Source organism: Accipiter gentilis, chromosome 5, assembly GCF_929443795.1.
Source record: "Accipiter gentilis chromosome 5, bAccGen1.1, whole genome shotgun sequence".
NCBI lineage: Eukaryota > Metazoa > Chordata > Aves > Accipitriformes > Accipitridae > Astur > Astur gentilis.
Window position 1 is genome coordinate 23,594,307 of NC_064884.1, and position 18,704 is coordinate 23,613,010.

Genomic DNA, 18,704 nt, shown 5'->3' on the forward strand with positions numbered 1-18,704 from the left:
GCCATTGTGGGGGGCAGCAGGCATGGGCACCCCTGTCCTGCCCTCCTCCTCGCACCGGCGCTGACTCAGTGTGAGACCTGTCAGACTGGCAAGGGCCATGATGATGATGTGGAGGGGTGTTCCAAAATTCAGTGCCTCAAGTGCAAGTAGCACTTCAGTGGCCATCCTCGGTTGCCTGGGGACCATGATGGAGTGATCAGCGTTCAGCCCAGGGCCTGATGCCCTGTATGGGGCAGTGGGGAAAGGGAAAGGGAAAGGGAAAGAGAAAGGGAAAGGGAAAGGGAAGGGGAAAGGGAAGACCTCCCATCCCACCTTTCACTTGAAGGCATAACTAAGTGCCTAAGTTTGCCTTCTCTTTTTCCAGGGCTCAGCTGGGAAATACTTGCCCAGAAAAAACCACTGGTTTGAGAAATAGGGACAGTGCAACCAAAAGAGTGATCCCTGCTACCTCTTAGGTTCAGGTGGATGTAGGGTTCAGTTATATGGAAGTTAGTTATTGGACCTGAAAATAGCTCATGGTCACAAGATTGTTCCAGGCGCCTTTAGAAGGCCTTGAACAGAATAAATAAGAAGATAAAAGAAGAAAGATCCCAATTAGGAAAACACAGGTGCACATTCCACGATAAAGGGAACTTGGCACAAACAACCTCAATTCAGGGGCTTATCTTGACCAATTGGACTAAGACAAGTCTTGTATGCTCTAATTAACACAACCAATTATGTCTTATGTTTGTGCGCGTGGACAGTACCGATGTAACCAATCACCGCTTATGCTTGTGCGTGTGGACACCAAGTGCTTGCATGTAGTAGCCAATCAAAGTCTCTCACCAACTTAGAGAATTGTATAAAAATGATTAGCTAAGCTCAATAAACTGGCGACTTTAATCATCACATTGGTGTTTCGTCGTCCGGGCCCCGCACGGATTAATCCCTAAACCCTACAGGTGGAGAATCCTCCCCTGCATAGCTTTTTCCACATGATGTATTTAAGATGAGAAAAAAAGAAGGATTATTATTATTCATAAAAGTGTGTTTTCCTGTTGAAAGAAAACTAGCTGTCCGTGTTGCCTGGTTGTGCCTGGTTCAGCTGCAGCAGGAGCAGTCACACCATCCCCATGCCTGACACCATGTGGGGATTATGGAGCGGTGTTAAGTCACAGCCTGTCGGTGCTCACAGTTCATATCTGCTCACCCGTCTGTCCTACTCACCAGGCTCCTGGTAGTACCACAGGGGTGCTGTTTACAGAAAAACCAGCTTGATATACAGCCAAGCAAATGATGAAAGTCCAAATTTTTCCTCATTTACAGCTGTGATGTTGCTCACCACTTTGTAAACAAGGAGGTGAAAGAAGCTTAAAAACGCCTTGGCACAACACATGGAAGGACAAGCACAGAAACCTTGCTGCGAGGTGGAAGAGCTTAATGGGAGCACCATATATCAGCCACCATATACACTGTGGAGTTACACCACTCTAACACAGGAGCCTGGCTGAACGATACAAGCTCTGCTATAAACAAGCTCCTAGCTCTATTCTGGACTAATACCTTCTGCCAGTTTCAAATTGAGGGGCTTGACTAAGTTATTACAGGAATGAATTTAATTGTTTGGCTGTAGGGGACTTGTCAACAGTCTTCCCATACCTTTGTTAATGTTTTTTTTGTTATTTCGGATCCTACAGACGCTGACCAAACAACCAAAAGTTTTCTGTAACACACAAACCAGGGCAGCAGCTGGCGACAGTGACAATGGTGACAGCACAGGAGCACAACAAGTTTGGGAACCTCTGCAGAAGACAAAGTGGACAGTACCAGGCTCAAGGGAAAGGATGCTCTTAGCAGTTTCATTCATGATTTTTCCTGTTATTTCCCTATGGCCATCTTGTGGCTCTGATTGTCGCTGTGTATATATGAGTACTTTACAGTCTCTATGGCCCAACCGGGAGGTAGGGGAGCCTTTTGTGCCACATTTTACTGATGGACAATAAAGGCACAGTGAATCTCAGAGCTTTGGCTAAGGTCATTTGGGAAGACCGTGTCAGAGAAGAATGAATCTAGGTTCTTGCAGTCCCTTCTTGTATCTCAGCCATGAGCCCATCATTCCTTGGTGGTTTCTCAGCATTTTATATTTTAATTTCCCAAATACTCCCACTCTGTAATGTTTCATCCTAATGCTTTTTTAATGCTGTCCTACTTTTCTTTTAGCCTGTCTAATTTCAGAGAGAAAGACAGACAACTGATGCCAAGGAAACCTATAAATCACTTTATTTAATTTTTAACGCTACTGAAAAATCTGTTTGGGATTTATGTCACTGCAAATGAAATATGCCATTTGCAAGCTGCCTTTTATAATTTATTAAGCAAGTTGAAAATGTTCTTTAAAACAAGCTTTGTCAGCTTGTCATCTACTGGAGCGGAAAAAGTATTTTGCTGATGGATCACAGAAATTGGATTTTTATGGTGTCCCATCCATTTTGAAGGGCTTCCTTTTCTCTGACAGGGTTGACACAGGATGCCACTTCAGAAGTATTGCACGTGCCCCAGAGGACTACCTCTGTTTTTCATTCATACCACTATCCATCCTGCATCTTCCTCAAGTCAGCTGAACACAGTATGTTCCAAGGTCTTAATCTGAAAAAATAGGTATACACAAACACACGCACAAGTCAAATATTTAGGGCTGACATGATGCACATTTGAAAAGTTTTAAATGGAGCATTCGTGTCACGTAACCTGCTTCGGGCCACCGCTTGCTTGCAGCTGGCTGCTGAACAACCCCACTGGGGAAACCTGGTGGCTGCAGTGTGTGTGCCAGTCCCAGAAGGCAGCCAAATCCCAGATTCAAATCCCAGAGAAGTGATGACAAGGTTTCCCTGGGCTTCACCAAGTTTTGGCGGAGGACCCAAAGGAACATGTCTGAGCACCCTGTCCGTTTTAAGGCTTTCTTACATGAGGCAGAACATTGGGAAGGTGTGTAGAGCTAGGACTATCCTAAGGGCTGGACTGGTATTTTGGGATACAACACTAGAAAAGCCTCCTGTGTGTAACAGCTTGAATACACTACATAAAGTTTCTAATGTAAATAAGGCCCAGAGGAGGAATGTGTATATAAAAATCTGTTTCACAGCTTGTAGTATTGCAGGTTCTGCTTCCTGGCTGGAAATGTTATCAAGCCAACATCTTCTTGAGTGTTGATTTCATGAACCAACAGAAAAAGAGAATATAATTATAGCACCCTGTTATTTTCATTTTGGCTAGAGTGCTCATTTTGAAGAGAAGAAAGTGGTGACCCAAACTGCCTCTGAGAGAGGCGAAAGCATTGTCCTGGTTTCAGCTGGGATAGAGTTAATTGTCTTCCTAGTAGCTGGTACACTGCTCTGGTTTGAGTTCAGTATGCAAAGAATGTTGATAACACACTGATGTTTTCAGTTGTTGCTCAGTAGCGTTTAGACTAATGTCAAGGATTTTTCAGCTTCTCATGCCCAGCCAGGGCACAAGAAGTTGGCAAAAGACACAACCAGGGCACCTGACCCAAACTGGCCAACGGTGTATTCCATACTATGGGACGTCACATCTAGTATAGGAACTGGGGAGTGGGGGCAGGGCATCGCCGCTCGGGGTCTGGCGGGGTGTCGGTCAGCGGGTGGTGAGCAATTGCCCTGAGCATCATTTGTACATTCCAATCCTTTTATTACTACTGTTGTCATTTTATTAGCGTTATCATTGTCATTATTAGTTTCTTCTTTTCTGTTCTATTAAACCATTCTTATCTCAACCCACGAGTTTTGCTTCTTTTCCCGATTTTCTCCTCCATCCCACTGGGTGTGGGGGGCAGTGAGTGAGCGGCTGCGTGGTGCTTAGTTGCTGGCTGGGGTTAAACCATGACAAACATTATCAACAAGCTCAATAAAACTCTTTGTGGACTGGGAGGTTGGACTGTTGCCACAGCTGATGGGATAGCCCATCTCTCACAAAGCTACAGAAAATAAAATTACATAGTGACATTCCTTTTCAGGTGGAAAATATTGTAATCATGTCTACATGTTAGGGTGATGGAGCGAAAAAAAATTGCTAAATAATTTTCTATCAAAGCTGCATGGCAAATACGGTTCATTGCATTTTTCAGAATTCTCAAGGGCTTTTTTAGATTTCCTCTGCAATTAATAAGGAGAAATTATAGTGACTGTGCTTATTATTTTCTTGATTATTATGATTTCTCTTGTCTTCTAAAGACAAAAAGTCCTGTGTCTCCACCAAATTGTTACTTCTCTTTGTGATATGCATGCTCAGCTCTTGGCTTCTTCACATGCTCACAGGGGTATGGAGCTCAGAACTGGGGGGAGGTTGAATCCAGCGGAAGTCACGGGACATGGCCATTGAAGTTCTGAAGAAAGCTGTGATGACAACAATGAGAGCAGGAGCATGGAAAAGTGACAGAAATGGGATAACAACAGCATGGAGTCTGTGGAAAATCAAGAAACTGCATTGTAGTGGTTCATGATGGGCCCACCCTTCATGGGCTGATCTGAAACATGTCCATTTGCTCACTGGGTGAGAGAGGAGAAAGCTCGGGGGTGCAGAAGACAAAGGCAGTGGAGCCTGGGAAGGCAGGCATGGAAAGCTGCTGTGTGTCCCCGCTCTGCACAGCCCTCTCCGTATGTGCTTGCCCAGTTGTGCCCTGCATCTGGGGTAGAGTTTCTCACAAACACTGAAGCATAGGATTTTTTCTCTGAAGTGTGGCAGTACCCTGCGGAGAATCATGAAAATTCTCTGGCATTGATTTGACTGTCTTTTCCTTCAGAAAATGCTGAGTAAAAGAAAGATGATAGAAAAAAAACCAAGGAAATCTCAAAGGGAATTTGAAATAGTTGCCAGAGTGCAGAGATGACAGATTTATTATCGGTCAAGGGTTATCCATCCTTTTAAAGCAAATGCCTTTGTCTACAGTAAAATGAAGCTGTTGGGGAAAAAAAACCCACCAACAACAAAGAGAATTGACCTAAATTATAAATAGAAACATGAGACAGGATGTATTCTATGAAAGCTTTGTCCTTCAAAAACACCCAAGAGGTGCTGCCCAGCATTGTACGTCATGGAAACATGTATTTCTTCAAAACTGCTAAAGTGGCATTTTAGTCATCTGAAGACTGCAAATTAACAGTCTAAGAAAGCAGTAAAAAAATTACTGCGTCGAAAGAGCCTCAAGGACAAGAAGGCAGTAACTGCTGCTGCTGCTGGGTTCGTGCATTTTCCTGTGGATGGAAAGAAAAACAAATCTCCTCCTTACAGTAACTTCACCTCTACTGCAGGTGTCATAATGAGTATCAAGTTGAAGCCATGAGCTGGAATACTTGGAGCTCCTCTTTCAAAGGGACAGGCAAGCAGCATCTCTGGATTTTGTCAGACCAATCTAGAAACATTTTTGCTCAGAGCGTGCAAGGCTGCAAATGATGAAGTCGCCGCTGACTGTGACCTTTCTTCACGGCTGTTCATTCCTTTTGTCTGAAGAAAGGAGCTTCAGGGAAAACAGGGAAAACTTAGCCACATTTTTCTACTGGCGAGGAAAAGGAGTTTTCATAAATATTGCTTTCAGGATTGACATTTGTCATCTCTGTTTTGAACTTAACACAGAAGTTGTTTGGGGAAAACCAGAAGTTAATTTTGTCCGGTGTTCAGAGTGATTGGGCCCTTCAGCAGTGTCTCATCTCAGGCCCCTCTTTTGGCCTATTTTTCCAAACCCCGACATTTGCAGAGCTCAAACCCAGATATTAAGATGTGTAAAACTGAGTCTAAATATTAAAAGGTGCCTTTTTATTAAGAAAAAGTGTGGAGTTAAAATGAAACAGCTATGGTAGTTGTTCTCTTGCATCTGTAGCATGGGAGCTTTACTCATCCTAATGCTATCTTGAAGAGTGGACATTCCGGCAGACAGCTGCCTTAACATAATAAAATAAACTTACTTAAGGCTACTTCTTCAACTAGATACAACGCATACAGTGCTTCTGACATGTTAAATTTGAGGCCTACAGGACTCCAGACTATAATGCCAACATCTGGGTGCTGTTCAGACTTCTCTCAGTTGTTCCTTTAATTATAGAGGTGGAAGGCTCGGAAAGCCTTTATTGCGCTTGTTGATGCACACGCTGTCAAAATTCAGCTTGACCCGCGATGTGTAAGCCCTCAGCGCCCTTTCTTCCTGCACTACAGCGAGGGCCCTGCGAGGGACTAGCCGAGCACAGGCCAACAGCCCGTCGCAGGAGAGGTGAAATCCTCTCCATCTTGTCCGCAGGAGGGCCAGGATACTCCCAAGGCACCACAGGTCTTTATCTGAGATCACAGATAGGAAAGAGACTGTAAGGGCCCTGTTTCAGCTGCTCTAAGCATTTGCACTCAACGTCTCTGAAAAAGGCAGTTCTCTGGAAGAATCTGATTCTCCCGCCAAGCTCTCATGAGGAAAGTGGGCACAAAGCCGCCCAAGAAAAGGAGGTGACACAGCTGCTGTGTGACCTGCACTTCCAAAGCGTGGGTGCATCCAGGCCTAGAGAGCGGTTACCAGCGTGGGCTCGGTCCTTTGCAATTCAACCAGCAACAACAGCCTGTGCTGTGGCTTCGTTAGGCGAGAACTGCACCCCAAATCTTTCTTTCCAACTTCACAGAACTTCCCCATCACTGATCTATTTCTGAAGCTACTAAGTAGCCCAAATGTACCCATTCAACACTTAGGACTTCATTTCATGCTGACGGCCCTCCGCTAGCACGTTCACCACCAGTTGCACCTGCAGCACGGAGGCTGGGAGATGCTCACGATGCTGAATTGCCCCCGGGCTCCAGTGCCCGCCCAGCCTCTCCTCCACCGGCTCCCAGACAGGATCTGCTCCCATAGGGGAAAAGTAATTTTTATTTTCATAGGGCAGTTCTGCAACCAAGGAGGAGGGGAGCCAGTGGGCACAAGAACGAATAGAATAGGTGGGAAGGGAGAACTGGAAGCCAGTACTACTGCTGAATTCTTTTTATCATGTATTTTAACATGGCTTTTGCTCCCAGAGCAATGCTAATTCTGCAGCACTAGAGGGGATACATTCTCTGTCTTTCCCCTTTTTATCCATAGTCAGAGCACTGCCGTTGATTTAAAAGAGGCTACATGCCAGCTGAAGGCAGATGACAATCTGTCTCTACTGCTGTGCGTGGAGTCAATCCACACTCCTTTAATCATTTCATCTACCCTTTTAAAGAAAGCAAGTAAAAAAAGAGGGAATTTACTCCTGTAAGGGCCCTTAAAGGCTGGTTCATCTGGGGCTTGATAATACAAAAAAACAACAGAAAAGATACTGATGTTAAAAGCTACAGGCAGGTCTCTTTTCTGCTAAATTATGTCTTAGTAGAAACAGCATCAAGGAAGGAAGGAAGGAGCCTACAGAGCTTTTCTTAGAGAATGCAACCTCACAACCCTTCTGAGAAGATCAACAGTTTCCGTTCCCATCTCTTTATCTCATCCTCACCTCTTAAGACCCTTCTCTATTTGCCAAACACCTCCATAAAGTCATTCAAAGATATCACACTCGCATCCTGCTTTTGCAGCACTTGCAGGAAAATTGATATGCTAATAAGAAAATGCAACAAGTTTGGTTTGGTTTGTTTGGTGTTTTTTTTTTTCCCCCTCAACTATGCAGTTTTTCCTCTTTCTGCACACCTTCATTTATAGGTTGCAAGTTCTTTAGTGCAGGGACCGGCTCATTCAGGATCTTGTTTTGCGCTCTTCACTTTGACAGTATTTAATCAATAATGGCATGCCTGAGTTACAGCTGCAGTTGGAATCAACACTGAGTTTCTCAACTCCACTGCAATCATACCAATAATGCTATGCTGTCATTTCACACTGAACATGCTAATTGTATTTTATACAACTTTCAGCAGAACTTCACTAATTTTAAATGTACCTGCCGTTGCCTTCAAGAGCAGCACTGGGAAAATGTGCTTCATCCAAAAAAAATAAAAAAGAAAAAAAGTAAGTGTCATGGCAGATACATTCTTCACATCAGTGTGGAACAGGCCCCTGCAAGTCTTGTATCTCAGTACAAGTATTATACAGAAGGACTGTCAGACTGTTCTCTGTCTGCTCATTTTTCACTGTTTATAGCCATCAGTCATCTATTTGTAATGATGTGAATCGGGGAACTCACCAACACTTGTATGTCCTCTCCTTGCCTGTTTTGCTGTATTTAACATGTCTGAGAGATTGCTAGGTATTATACCCTATCAGCAATAGACTGGATGGTATTCATACAACCCAGCATCCAGCGCCTAGCCTGGCCAGCCAGTCTCCCTTGACTCAAAGAGCAGTAATGGAAAGTGGCAGGCTCCTTCCCAGAGGCCAGTTCAGAGCAAGAACCAAACTGCAGAGGCTTGCAACCATCTCTCCGCCGGCTCCAGAGGGACCTCAACATTACTCACCTTCCTGATTGCCTTTTTAAAAGAATACCAACCAACTAACTAATTCACTCTCATTCATCTGCCTTGCACCTTATGTCCGGTGCTGGAGAGGATGAATGGATGCTCTTATGGGTAATTCAAGAACAAGGTCATCTGCAGCCTTGTTTTATGACATATTGACATATTTTCCACGGAATGCAATGCAAGCCTTAGCCTATCTCCTCCCAGCACCACAGACAGAACAATATTCCCTCCTAGCTCCCCCCCCCCCCCCCCTTACAGAGACCTGCATTAAAGAGGTGGAGGTGTCCAAAATCCATACTGGTAGGGACTATAAAAATATAAAGCACACGAATCTTGGTTCATACGTGTGACGAAGAAATTGCATCCGAGAGGCAGTAACTGAGAATGGCTCTTGCTGATGTGCAGGCTGATTTGGCTCAGCTCAGCCTACAGTGAAAAAGGATCACTTTGTAGTTGTGGGCTTACAGCACCACAGCTGTGTGTAAAATCCCCAGGTAGGGCTTAGAGATGCAACTCATAAAAAGCAGCAGCTTTACTATGGTGAAATGATTTTTTTTTCTTTTCAAATTTTTTTCTTGAATCCTAACGTCATCCAACTGCAATTTGCCATCACATCAATATTTTCTGCTTTCACTTTCCAAACATAAATCTCATCTCCCTCAAGTCTTCAACACAATAAACAATTCTGACCCAAATGAAGCTTTACATTAGTCTATGTAGCTCGTCTCATGAGCAAAAATCATTAATGGAGTCCCACCTTAAATCTGGAATGTCAAACTTCCAATTTATTTATAGAACAAAGATATGAAAGGATCAGAGCCCTGCACAATGTGGATGAAATTATATACCTAGGAACTATGTGCCTGCATGGTCTCCCTCAGTCTCTCCTTCTTCATGCAGCTCAGCCTTTTGCTTCAAAGGCATCTGTGTTGCTTTAAAAATCTCCCATGCAGCACTGATGTGGGGGCAATCAGGTGTGTGAGCATTTCAGATTTTTAATTAAAAGTTAAACTATAAGGCAGCCTGGGCCCACTCAGTGCTGAAACAGGGTTAGGGCAAAACTATAGATCCTCTGTCTTTGATGGCTGACAGGAACCCACCACGTTCCTCTCACCAGGACACAGACAGGATTCCCCCACTTTTGTGGAGAAAAATATTAGAAGGTGCCCACTTACCTTTAAAACAACTCACTCCTATATAAATCTGACATCAGATGCACACAACCAAGTCATGGAGCTGTCTCTGTGGGAAACACTAATAAGGTGAAGGACCAGACGTGAACAGCACTACAATTCACAAGAGCTTATACAGAAGAGACATACAGGGGAGGGCAGGAAAAAGGAAAAAAAACCCACAAACCAAAACCAACAACAACAGACCATTCTTTCAATTCAAATGGTTAGAAGGAAGGATGCAGAAACACAGTGGTGTCTCTCTGACCACTGCTAATAGCAGATATGTAAGTGAAGAAACAGAGGGGTTGGATGGTAACCCCTCCATCCGGGGTTTCTGGATCCTATACCAAAAAAAGAAATTTGTGCCTTACTGCGCTTGTATTTGCTGAACATTCTCCACCTTTTGGACTTGCAGAGTGTACTGCAAGTTAAATATTGCGTGATCGTTTCATTCAAATATTCATTCACTATTTATTTTCAGCAGTAGACATGGTAGGGGTAAGCCCGTCTTGTGGAGAGTCACAGGAATAAGGGAATTCAACAGTCAAAGGAGCCATTTACAATTACATTATCCTTGTTTGGTGCATCTTCAGAAAAGGCTGCATGATTTCATGTATAGTCTGCCAAGCCGAAGTACTCATTTATGTCCTAAAAAGTCTTGGTGCTAAAAATCAAAGTCAAATACACTGTTCTTATCTATTGCTTATTTTTTGAGGTGATTAAGCACAAAAAACCCTCATCAACTCTGGCAACTGTTGCATGCACTAAGTGACGGGCTTTAAAAAAACAAAAACAAAAACTGTGACAATTTTGAAAGATTAAGAATCTTTGTATTTGTTTGGAAGATTTTGCAAATCCCATAGCTCTAGGGAGTCCTCCAGCAAACTTGTTTATGAGGAAGAGAAATAACAAAGCATATTTTAAACAGCAAGGACAACAGTGTAAGATGGCTTCTAAGCTGGTAAATCTTGGATCAAAATGTTGGTATATCCAAGGAAGATCTGAGTGTTCAGGATGTTGCATTATACACACTATCAGCTGAAGATCAGATAAAATTTTTTGAAGAAATCTCCCTCTGGTGGTTAAAGAGGGAATTCAATTTTTTCTGGCCATCTGTTGACTGAGCCAGCCATATTATGATAGACTGTTCAAATCCTACTAAATAAATATAAAAGTCAGATGACGTGGAGGAAGCCTGGAACTATTGTGTCCGTTCCATACTGGCTACCTGTAATTTGGAATACAAAAAACCCAAAAGCCAAAACCATAACTTCAGACATAAGTTTCCCTTCACTACTCACAACTGCTATAAGTTCCAGCAGAGGATCAAATGCTGTTTTTTGAATTTTATAAACCAGCCGTATGACAGTCATAATCTATTACAAATGTATGTCTGAAATTACACTGGAATTTTGTCTTGCTGTGCTAGTACTTTAGAAAGTGAATTTGGTTAGCTGGGTTTTAAAGGGTAAGTTATTTAACTCAAAGAAAGCATTGTTAAGAATTAATTTTTAGACCTGTACTGCTGAAGATGCCAAGCATAGGTTTTAGCAGAAGAGACACCTTATTCCAACTAGTGAGGGTTTAGCGCCTTCAGAAACCTGGTGAGTTTTGCAGAGAATGAGTGTGCACGCTCAGAGGAAGAGGAGTCTTCCCTTTGCATTTCATAATATGTAAACCATGTAAATCACTAATTCTACTAGGTAACCAAGGGCTCAGGGTCCCGATTCGTATCACTGTTAGTGGGATATACAGTCTTTAAACTCTAAGTCAAAAGTTCAAATGTAGTCCAGTATTGATGAAACACAAGTTTTTCAATGATTTGCTAGTGCCAGCCCAGCTGCGGCAATCACCGCCACATAGCACCAGGCCAGTGCATTGCAGTCAGCCTCTTAACATAAACGCACGTGTTGTAAAGACACAAAGCTGAATGCGAGAGCTGTTTCTGTACACCACTGTCACCTGCCATAACACTAAAGAATTTAATTTTCCAGACCTTCAAGAGAAAGGAAAAAAACAAAGCAAAACTGAAAACACACAAAGCATTAAAGAATTCCAACAGCTCTCATGATTTGCTTCTGAAGAGTTATCCAACTTTCCTGATACTATCTGTGAAATCCCAGTGACTGAAAACAGGTGCTAGTTTAAATATTAAAAGGGACACTCTGGGTTCTACATCAAGCATCAAAACTATTTCAATATGAAATAAGACAATTCAGAAAGATGCCTGTGGTGTTAGCATTAGCTCAGTTAGAACATGCATGCAGAATAGCCATTTCATGGGCTCCAAAAACTGTTTAGGAAGAGAAGTCTTAACACAGTTTTGATGCTGACTGAAGTCTGCAAACCCACGACCAGAATTTTGCTTTGCAGGTCTGCCCCAGAAAGCCTATGGCAAGGTCTGTCAAGGTCCACTGGATTTTTGGAGACCAACTATATTCATCTTGTTATCAAAATCGAGCCCAATGGTATTAGTCACCTGACTCTAGAATGGAATACAAGACCTTTTAAACCAAACATAACAGTATACGATAGGCAAACATGTTTTTCTGTCAGACTACAAATTCCCTGAAGAACAGTCACAGTTCTCTGTTACTCAAATTACACTTGGCAGAATTTAGGATCCAAGTGCAAACGACAGCAGTTTCCAGCAATCTAGGTTTGCTGTCCTTCAGAAACAAACAGACAAAAAAACTTCCACCCATTCAATCAACAACTCCTTTTCATAACTGTTAAATTTTTACGGAGACATATAAATCAGACCTGACCCTACTAATCTGGACTCCGTGTGTAAGAGGTTAAAAATGGCATTATTCTAAAGCTGATAGAGAACTTGGGACATGTAAGTATACTTGCTATGGTCAATTTTTATTTTTAAGGTAATGAGTATGGAAAATAAACAAGCTTAACAATACTAATACAGTCTTTTAATTTTATTTTTTTTTTAATTAAAAACAGTTGTCAAACAAGATGAGTATTTACAAAACACTGAGCCTTTCAATTCTGTTATCAAAGCCTGCTGAACACAGGACACAAACCAAGGTAAAATATTATACAAATCTCAAATATAGTAAGATATCAATAAAATTCATGTGACTTACTTAATAAAAACTACACCATTTCCCAAATCAGAAAGATAAAATATGAACCAGCACAGCTTGAACTGAATATGCAGACTTCCAATAGATTCGTTAGAGACAGCCTCTTGGTAGTAATCTAACAGTCTGGTAATTGACACTAGATCAAACCCACTGCTCATGTGTTGAATGTAAACTGTACATAAAAAATTTACAAATATTTTCAAAGGCTCATTCTTAGTCTTTGGAAAGATGTTACAATTAACTCAATACAATTGATGCAATCTCTCTGTCTAGGAGCATTTCTGTGTAAAGGCTTAACTTGTCTGCCCAAAAGACAAAACGAATTTAAATTCTTCTATTGGACAACAAGAATAGAAATTTTTAATAACGCAGAACCTAAATTTAGAAAGGCCATTTTCTACTACACTACATACATTGAGTGTCCTTTCATATCACAGACAGAAAGAAAGGAAAAATCCAGGTGACTCAAACGAGTATAGGGAGCAGGATATTGTAAACTCTTCAGAAATCCATGTATTTGCTTGTGAAGAATCTTTACTCAGTGCTTTCAGAGAAAGGCAACATATACCTCATCTAGTGTCTGATACACACAGGTAAGAAGACTGTGGCATAGTTAGACAGCTTCATTATGCAAAAGAAAACGAAGCAGAAATCTGTACATGGTTCTCCTTCCTTTCATACAGCATATCAGATTTCAGATCAGATGATGTTTCACCTTGATCAGTAACAGAAGGAAGCCTTCACATCAAGGCCAACTGAACACTTCATTTCACTGTGTTACTGGCAAAGCAACATTAACAGGCACTTGGCTAGGCTGTTGTGCTGGTGACCCGTTATTGAGAGGTTGTTGTGGAACAGCAGCTGGTTCCATTTTGCTGATGTGTGTTATGAAGCGTAACCGCAGTTTCAAAGCTGGTCTTAGATTACAAATTATCTTCTCAACCTGTTAAAAAAAAAAGAAAAAAAAAAGACAGAAATGCATGGATAAAACAGGAGTATTTTGACATACGTCACTAGTGTACACAAACATCACATTAACACAACAAATAAAGGAAAAAGATATAGTAAATAGAGGTATTTATGTTAATATTTTATTTACCATGATAACTTTTGGACCTCTTCTGATAACTAACCTTGAAAAAAACCCTCCCTGGTGTAAAAGTTGTACATGAAAGCTTTGCAAAACAATTCACACAACTGACAGTTTTAAAAGTACATGCTGTTATAAACTAAAGTCGGGTGAACAATTTTTCACTGAACATGGATGCATTCTTGCTTTTATCACATGTCAAGTTATATTAATGAATCAGAAATTAGGTAAAAACTTAAAAGGTATAGGTTGAAATGAGAAAAAGCTATGAAACATCCAACAGCTTTATTTTTTAGTGATTGCTTTAATAATAGTACTTAAAGCACCCTCAAACTATAGCTTAAATTTCAGACTACAGAAATTAATCATGAAATCTGAGATACCTAGTCTTCTGCATCTAAAACTTCTAAATGTGTAGAAGTGCACCAACTTCCTAGTTTGCACACAGACACTAGACAACTGTTAGGCATTTTGTTGTACTGCTACCTATGAAAATAATTCATAAAAAGATTAAATTGCTATATGGGAAGAAAGATAACTGAAATATCAATATCTACTGTTTACTTACTTGGTCTTTCACACTATCACCTGTAAACATATACTTCATATGATACAAGAAGTCACATATAGGATCCATGTAGTTCAGGTGTGAGCTGTACCGATCCGCATTCAGGAGCATTTCATAAAATGCCACTCCAATCTGTTTCCACAGACACAAAAAGCACCCCAAATGAACACAGGTTTTAAAATGCTTTAGTGTAGAAATACAGTTAAACAGTGTAATAAATATATGTACTACTTTTTAAGTATCTGTGATTCCTAACTATTTACTTTCTTACAAGGGCAAATAGGCAGGTCTATCTCATCCCATTATGCTTAACTAAATTACCCCATTTTCCCAAGTTAACTTCCAGCGAGCCCAATGATGGTATTTTGGTACATGCTACATAATCAGTGCTTAAACATCATTGACTGCATTATGGTTTGAGTAAGTGCCTACAAAATTTGCAGAAGTAGACCTTAGTAAATAACTAGGAAAAGTTTGGCACAAGATTTGAGTCTTCTGGAGAGAAGATATTACAGTTTATTGCATTCAGCTTGTATACAGACTCCAGCAAGGTCTTCAGCAAATGCATACAGTGCATTTTAATGGTTCAAGCATTGTCTACAAAGAGTTTACAACTACAGTGTTTCAATATATTTATTAAGGAAGTGCTGTGTGCAGACATACGTGTGCCTAGGACCATTTAAAGATGGCTATGTGAAATCTGAACTTTGTGCTTGGTCATTTAAGTCACATGATAGTCGCTGCATACTCTGAGGGTAGCAATTCCTCACAATTTCCTCACACTGAAATCAACTCCTTGCAAAGAAAAAGGAGTGGTACGGGAATGTTAAAAGCATGGGAAGATGGCAGCTTTTTAACTTTTCCTATATTTTTGGTTCAATACAGAGAATGCAGGCACAGAGAGAATTTGCTTCCTGACAGAAGAAGGAAGAAACCAGTCAAAGCAATACTTACTAGCAATTTAGAGTATTATACCAAAATCTATAAAATTATACTGCTCCATGCCTAAACAGTACTTTCTGTTGCTCTTCAGTACTTTTACTTAAGCACTGCTTTATGGAGTTACGTCTATTGTAGCTTTAAGACCAAAAAAAAAAAAAACCCACCCAAAAAACATTACTAAAAAATTATATATGTAGGTTTTGTTTCAGAATTCCAAAGTATACTTAAAAAGAACCAGAAAAGGCTGTAACTCAGAGGTAAAACTGAAGGAAATATGTAAACAAATATACAGAAACACTGCCATATGATTATTTAACTACCTGATACAGTTTCTTACAGTATCCTGTGTTCATGATATATCCAAAAACTTGGGAACAAAAGTTACAAAACTCTTCTCCCACTGTGTATGCATCCCTACAGTTTTTGACTTCTTCACAGGAAAATGTATGCAAACTAAGTATTTTAGAAAGAACTGAGGGCAGGGGGTTAGGGTGGGGAGAGTTGCAGCTCAGGAACTAATGGGGACCTGAGAAGGTTAAGAGTGTAGTCCCCAGCACAGACATTGGTAACTGGGGATGAAAAAGTAATGAGTACTGGTAGCAGATCTGTATGTTATGTTGGTCAGACTCTAGAGGGAGACAAGATGCATACTTGACATGGAGACTTAGTGTATATATACTGACAGCACAGCTATTTAAAGACTTTGCATTCCCAAATTAAGCTCTTATTTCTAAAAGGGTCTCTGCTACCTGCCGTTTTTCAGCTCATCTGCCTATTGGTTAGCTCCATCTCTTGCCTCCTCCCCTACCCTTATCCACATTGTGATGAAGGTAAGAAACAGCTTGTGCTCCTCCATCCTCACAATTCAGCTCTTGCAGGCTTCCTTCCCCTGCACATAAGCTTTTAAAACAGGCAGCAAATCTGATACATATTTTGCATGCAGCTTGAAAGCCAAAGAAAGCATGTATTGCTTGCTATTTTGGAGGTTGTATTTTATAGTTTTTTTTGTTTGGGGTTTTGTTTGTTTGTTTAAAAAAAAAAAAAGAAAGAAAAAAAAAGGAACTGTTTTATCCTGAACCGAGCTGACAGTTAACTGGGTAGCTGAATACCAACTCAGCAATTCAGATCTTTGAAAATACTATTTAATTTGTATAGAATTTAATTCTGAATGTTTTCCAAAGATCTCTATCAGATTCTGCTTTGTAATATAATAGCAAAGTTAACATAATATTTACTGTATAAATTAGACCAAGAGCTACACTTTACCTCTATCATGCATCGTGTCCTCTCTTGCTGGAACCGTTGTAGAAAAGGACCAACAAGGTGGTAAACGTAGAGTAACTGGAACTCTGTTTTCACTATGGGTATCAATACTTCTGTGAGGAACCTGTAGTATTTCAAGACACTGCTTCAAATGGATATTTTTTTTTTTTCCTTCTTTCCCCTACCCCAAATTCTAGCCAAAACATCACATTCTCTCTCACAGATTGGGGCCTTCATTTCAGAAAATACAGTGTAGCTCTGCAAATATTAGTTATTTAAATATTAGTTATTCCAGTGAAGTGCTAGAACATTTCCAGCTATTATTACTGGACTAGAACAGGCAATGATTCTAAGCTCAGCAGAACATTACACACAGTCAAAAAGCTGTCCTCTGACGTTTTAACACTAACCTTAAATCAAGGTTCAGGCTTAACTGAGAGGAATACATCATACCACCTTCATTTTTGTTCAATATTTTAAGACTTAGTAAGTGAAGCCTTTTAGTTCTCTCATTAACACGGCACTGAGGAAAGTCTAATGAATTTTGTAATGCAGTGGTATTTTTTACTTGCTTTAATGATTAAGTGGACCATTACCACATCCTTCAGTTAGCAAAGCATCTCAACATGCAGTAGACGGTACTTGCTAGAATTAAGGATACATTTACTGATTACAGTTGATGCTTTTGGAATATGCTACAGTCAATGGTTTAAGAAAAATGTAAATGAATAAAAGCATGAAAGCTAACCAAGATAAAAAATGTCTCATTAAAGGCAGTCACAATCTAGACAAAAGCCCCGAAGCTTACAGATAACAAGCGTCATGTCACTGGAAAAGGGAGCTGGAAAAAAAGTTGTGATCTATCTGGCGAGTTTTGGAGCTCCCCTGTACGTATTTGCTGGTTTAAGTGCTACAGGTACAGCTTTATTATTTAAAATATGCATGGAATTTAAAAGACAAATTAAATCATCAAATATCTTTACACCTACTTAGGAATGAGAGAAAGCTGTCCAATGCTAGAATGATGCCAGACAGCATGTGCCAAAGCCAAAGTGTAGCTACAACTCATCTCGGAATAAGACTGGTGACATGCTGTGAAATCAAACAGCTGGAATGGGTAACCAACCCACTCTGTTTCTGATGTCAAGCTGGGACTGTTGATAACGCTTACAATGCGATCATGGAGAACAATCCAGTATGGCTCCTAGAAAAAACAAAAAAGTCAGAATTGCTTCTGAGAAGAACACCATGTAAGACAACGCTTCCTCAACTCTTTCTACTATTATTGCATTTCTAAAAAGGTTTTGACTACATAGTAGTTTACTACCCTGTCTGACAAACATGAAAATTAAGCAGCACAATACAGAAAGCATCCATGTTAGTGGATATGGCACGCTCGAGGGTGTGGCATTGTCAAGACGTATTTCATGAATTGAATTATTTAGTCAGCTAATACATAGGTCTCCAGAGAAGCAGAGCAGAAGCAAAAAGCCTTAATGGAAGGAGACTGAGAGTTTTCTGAGTTTTCTGGCACAAACAGACCAAAAATCCAAGAAGGAAACAGGAAACAAAAACCAGTAGAAAAGTTGAAGAATATAGATGAGGATGCAAGGAGAGGGAACAGGAAGCATAAGAAGCTTTATAAAAATAATAAGGATTAAATCCATGTTGGCCTTCTTCCAAGAAAAGGAACCATTTTGTTGGGGAAAAGAAGCAAAAGGAAAGGCTATCTGTTGCACATACAAGCAACAGGTAAGCAAGATCAAAATTATTCAGGCAGTCCTGGTCAGGTTACAACAGTCATTATATTCAGAAGATCAAAGTTTCCACCAATATACAAACTCTAATACTGCATACATTTGCTTTTGCAGTTGTAGGCGTATGTCACTTATATGGTTTAAGAGATACAGGATATGCAAGTGCAAGCTTTAATATGAAATTAGATTTGCATCAGAATCCTTACAGACCTTCTTATTTCATAGTTCCAGTTCTCAATTAATACTACACGTGACATTTAACTATGTTTTTATGTAGGAGTGATTTACTTCTTTTCACCCTAGCCTCAAAACATAAAAAACAGACAGAAAACCTGGTCGTTCTTTCCATTCTGGAGG

General features: G+C 40.5%; 1 protein-coding gene across 4 annotated transcripts in view; it reads right to left on the reverse strand.

Moving 5' to 3' along the window:
• Positions 1 to 12,551: 12,551 nt before the first annotated feature.
• MED23 (mediator complex subunit 23) overlaps positions 12,552 to 18,704 on the reverse strand; it is a 40,212-nt gene continuing 34,059 nt past the window's right edge. For all 4 annotated transcript variants that reach the window (XM_049801432.1, XM_049801431.1, XM_049801433.1 and 1 more), the window contains 4 exons: positions 17,580 to 17,794; positions 16,594 to 16,714; positions 14,386 to 14,517; positions 12,552 to 13,670 (listed from right to left, as the gene is read on the reverse strand). In XM_049801432.1, coding sequence (XP_049657389.1) covers positions 13,497 to 13,670; positions 14,386 to 14,517; positions 16,594 to 16,714; positions 17,580 to 17,794 — 642 coding nt within the window. In that variant the 3' untranslated portion in view covers positions 12,552 to 13,496. The remainder of the gene's footprint in view (positions 13,671 to 14,385; positions 14,518 to 16,593; positions 16,715 to 17,579; positions 17,795 to 18,704) is intronic.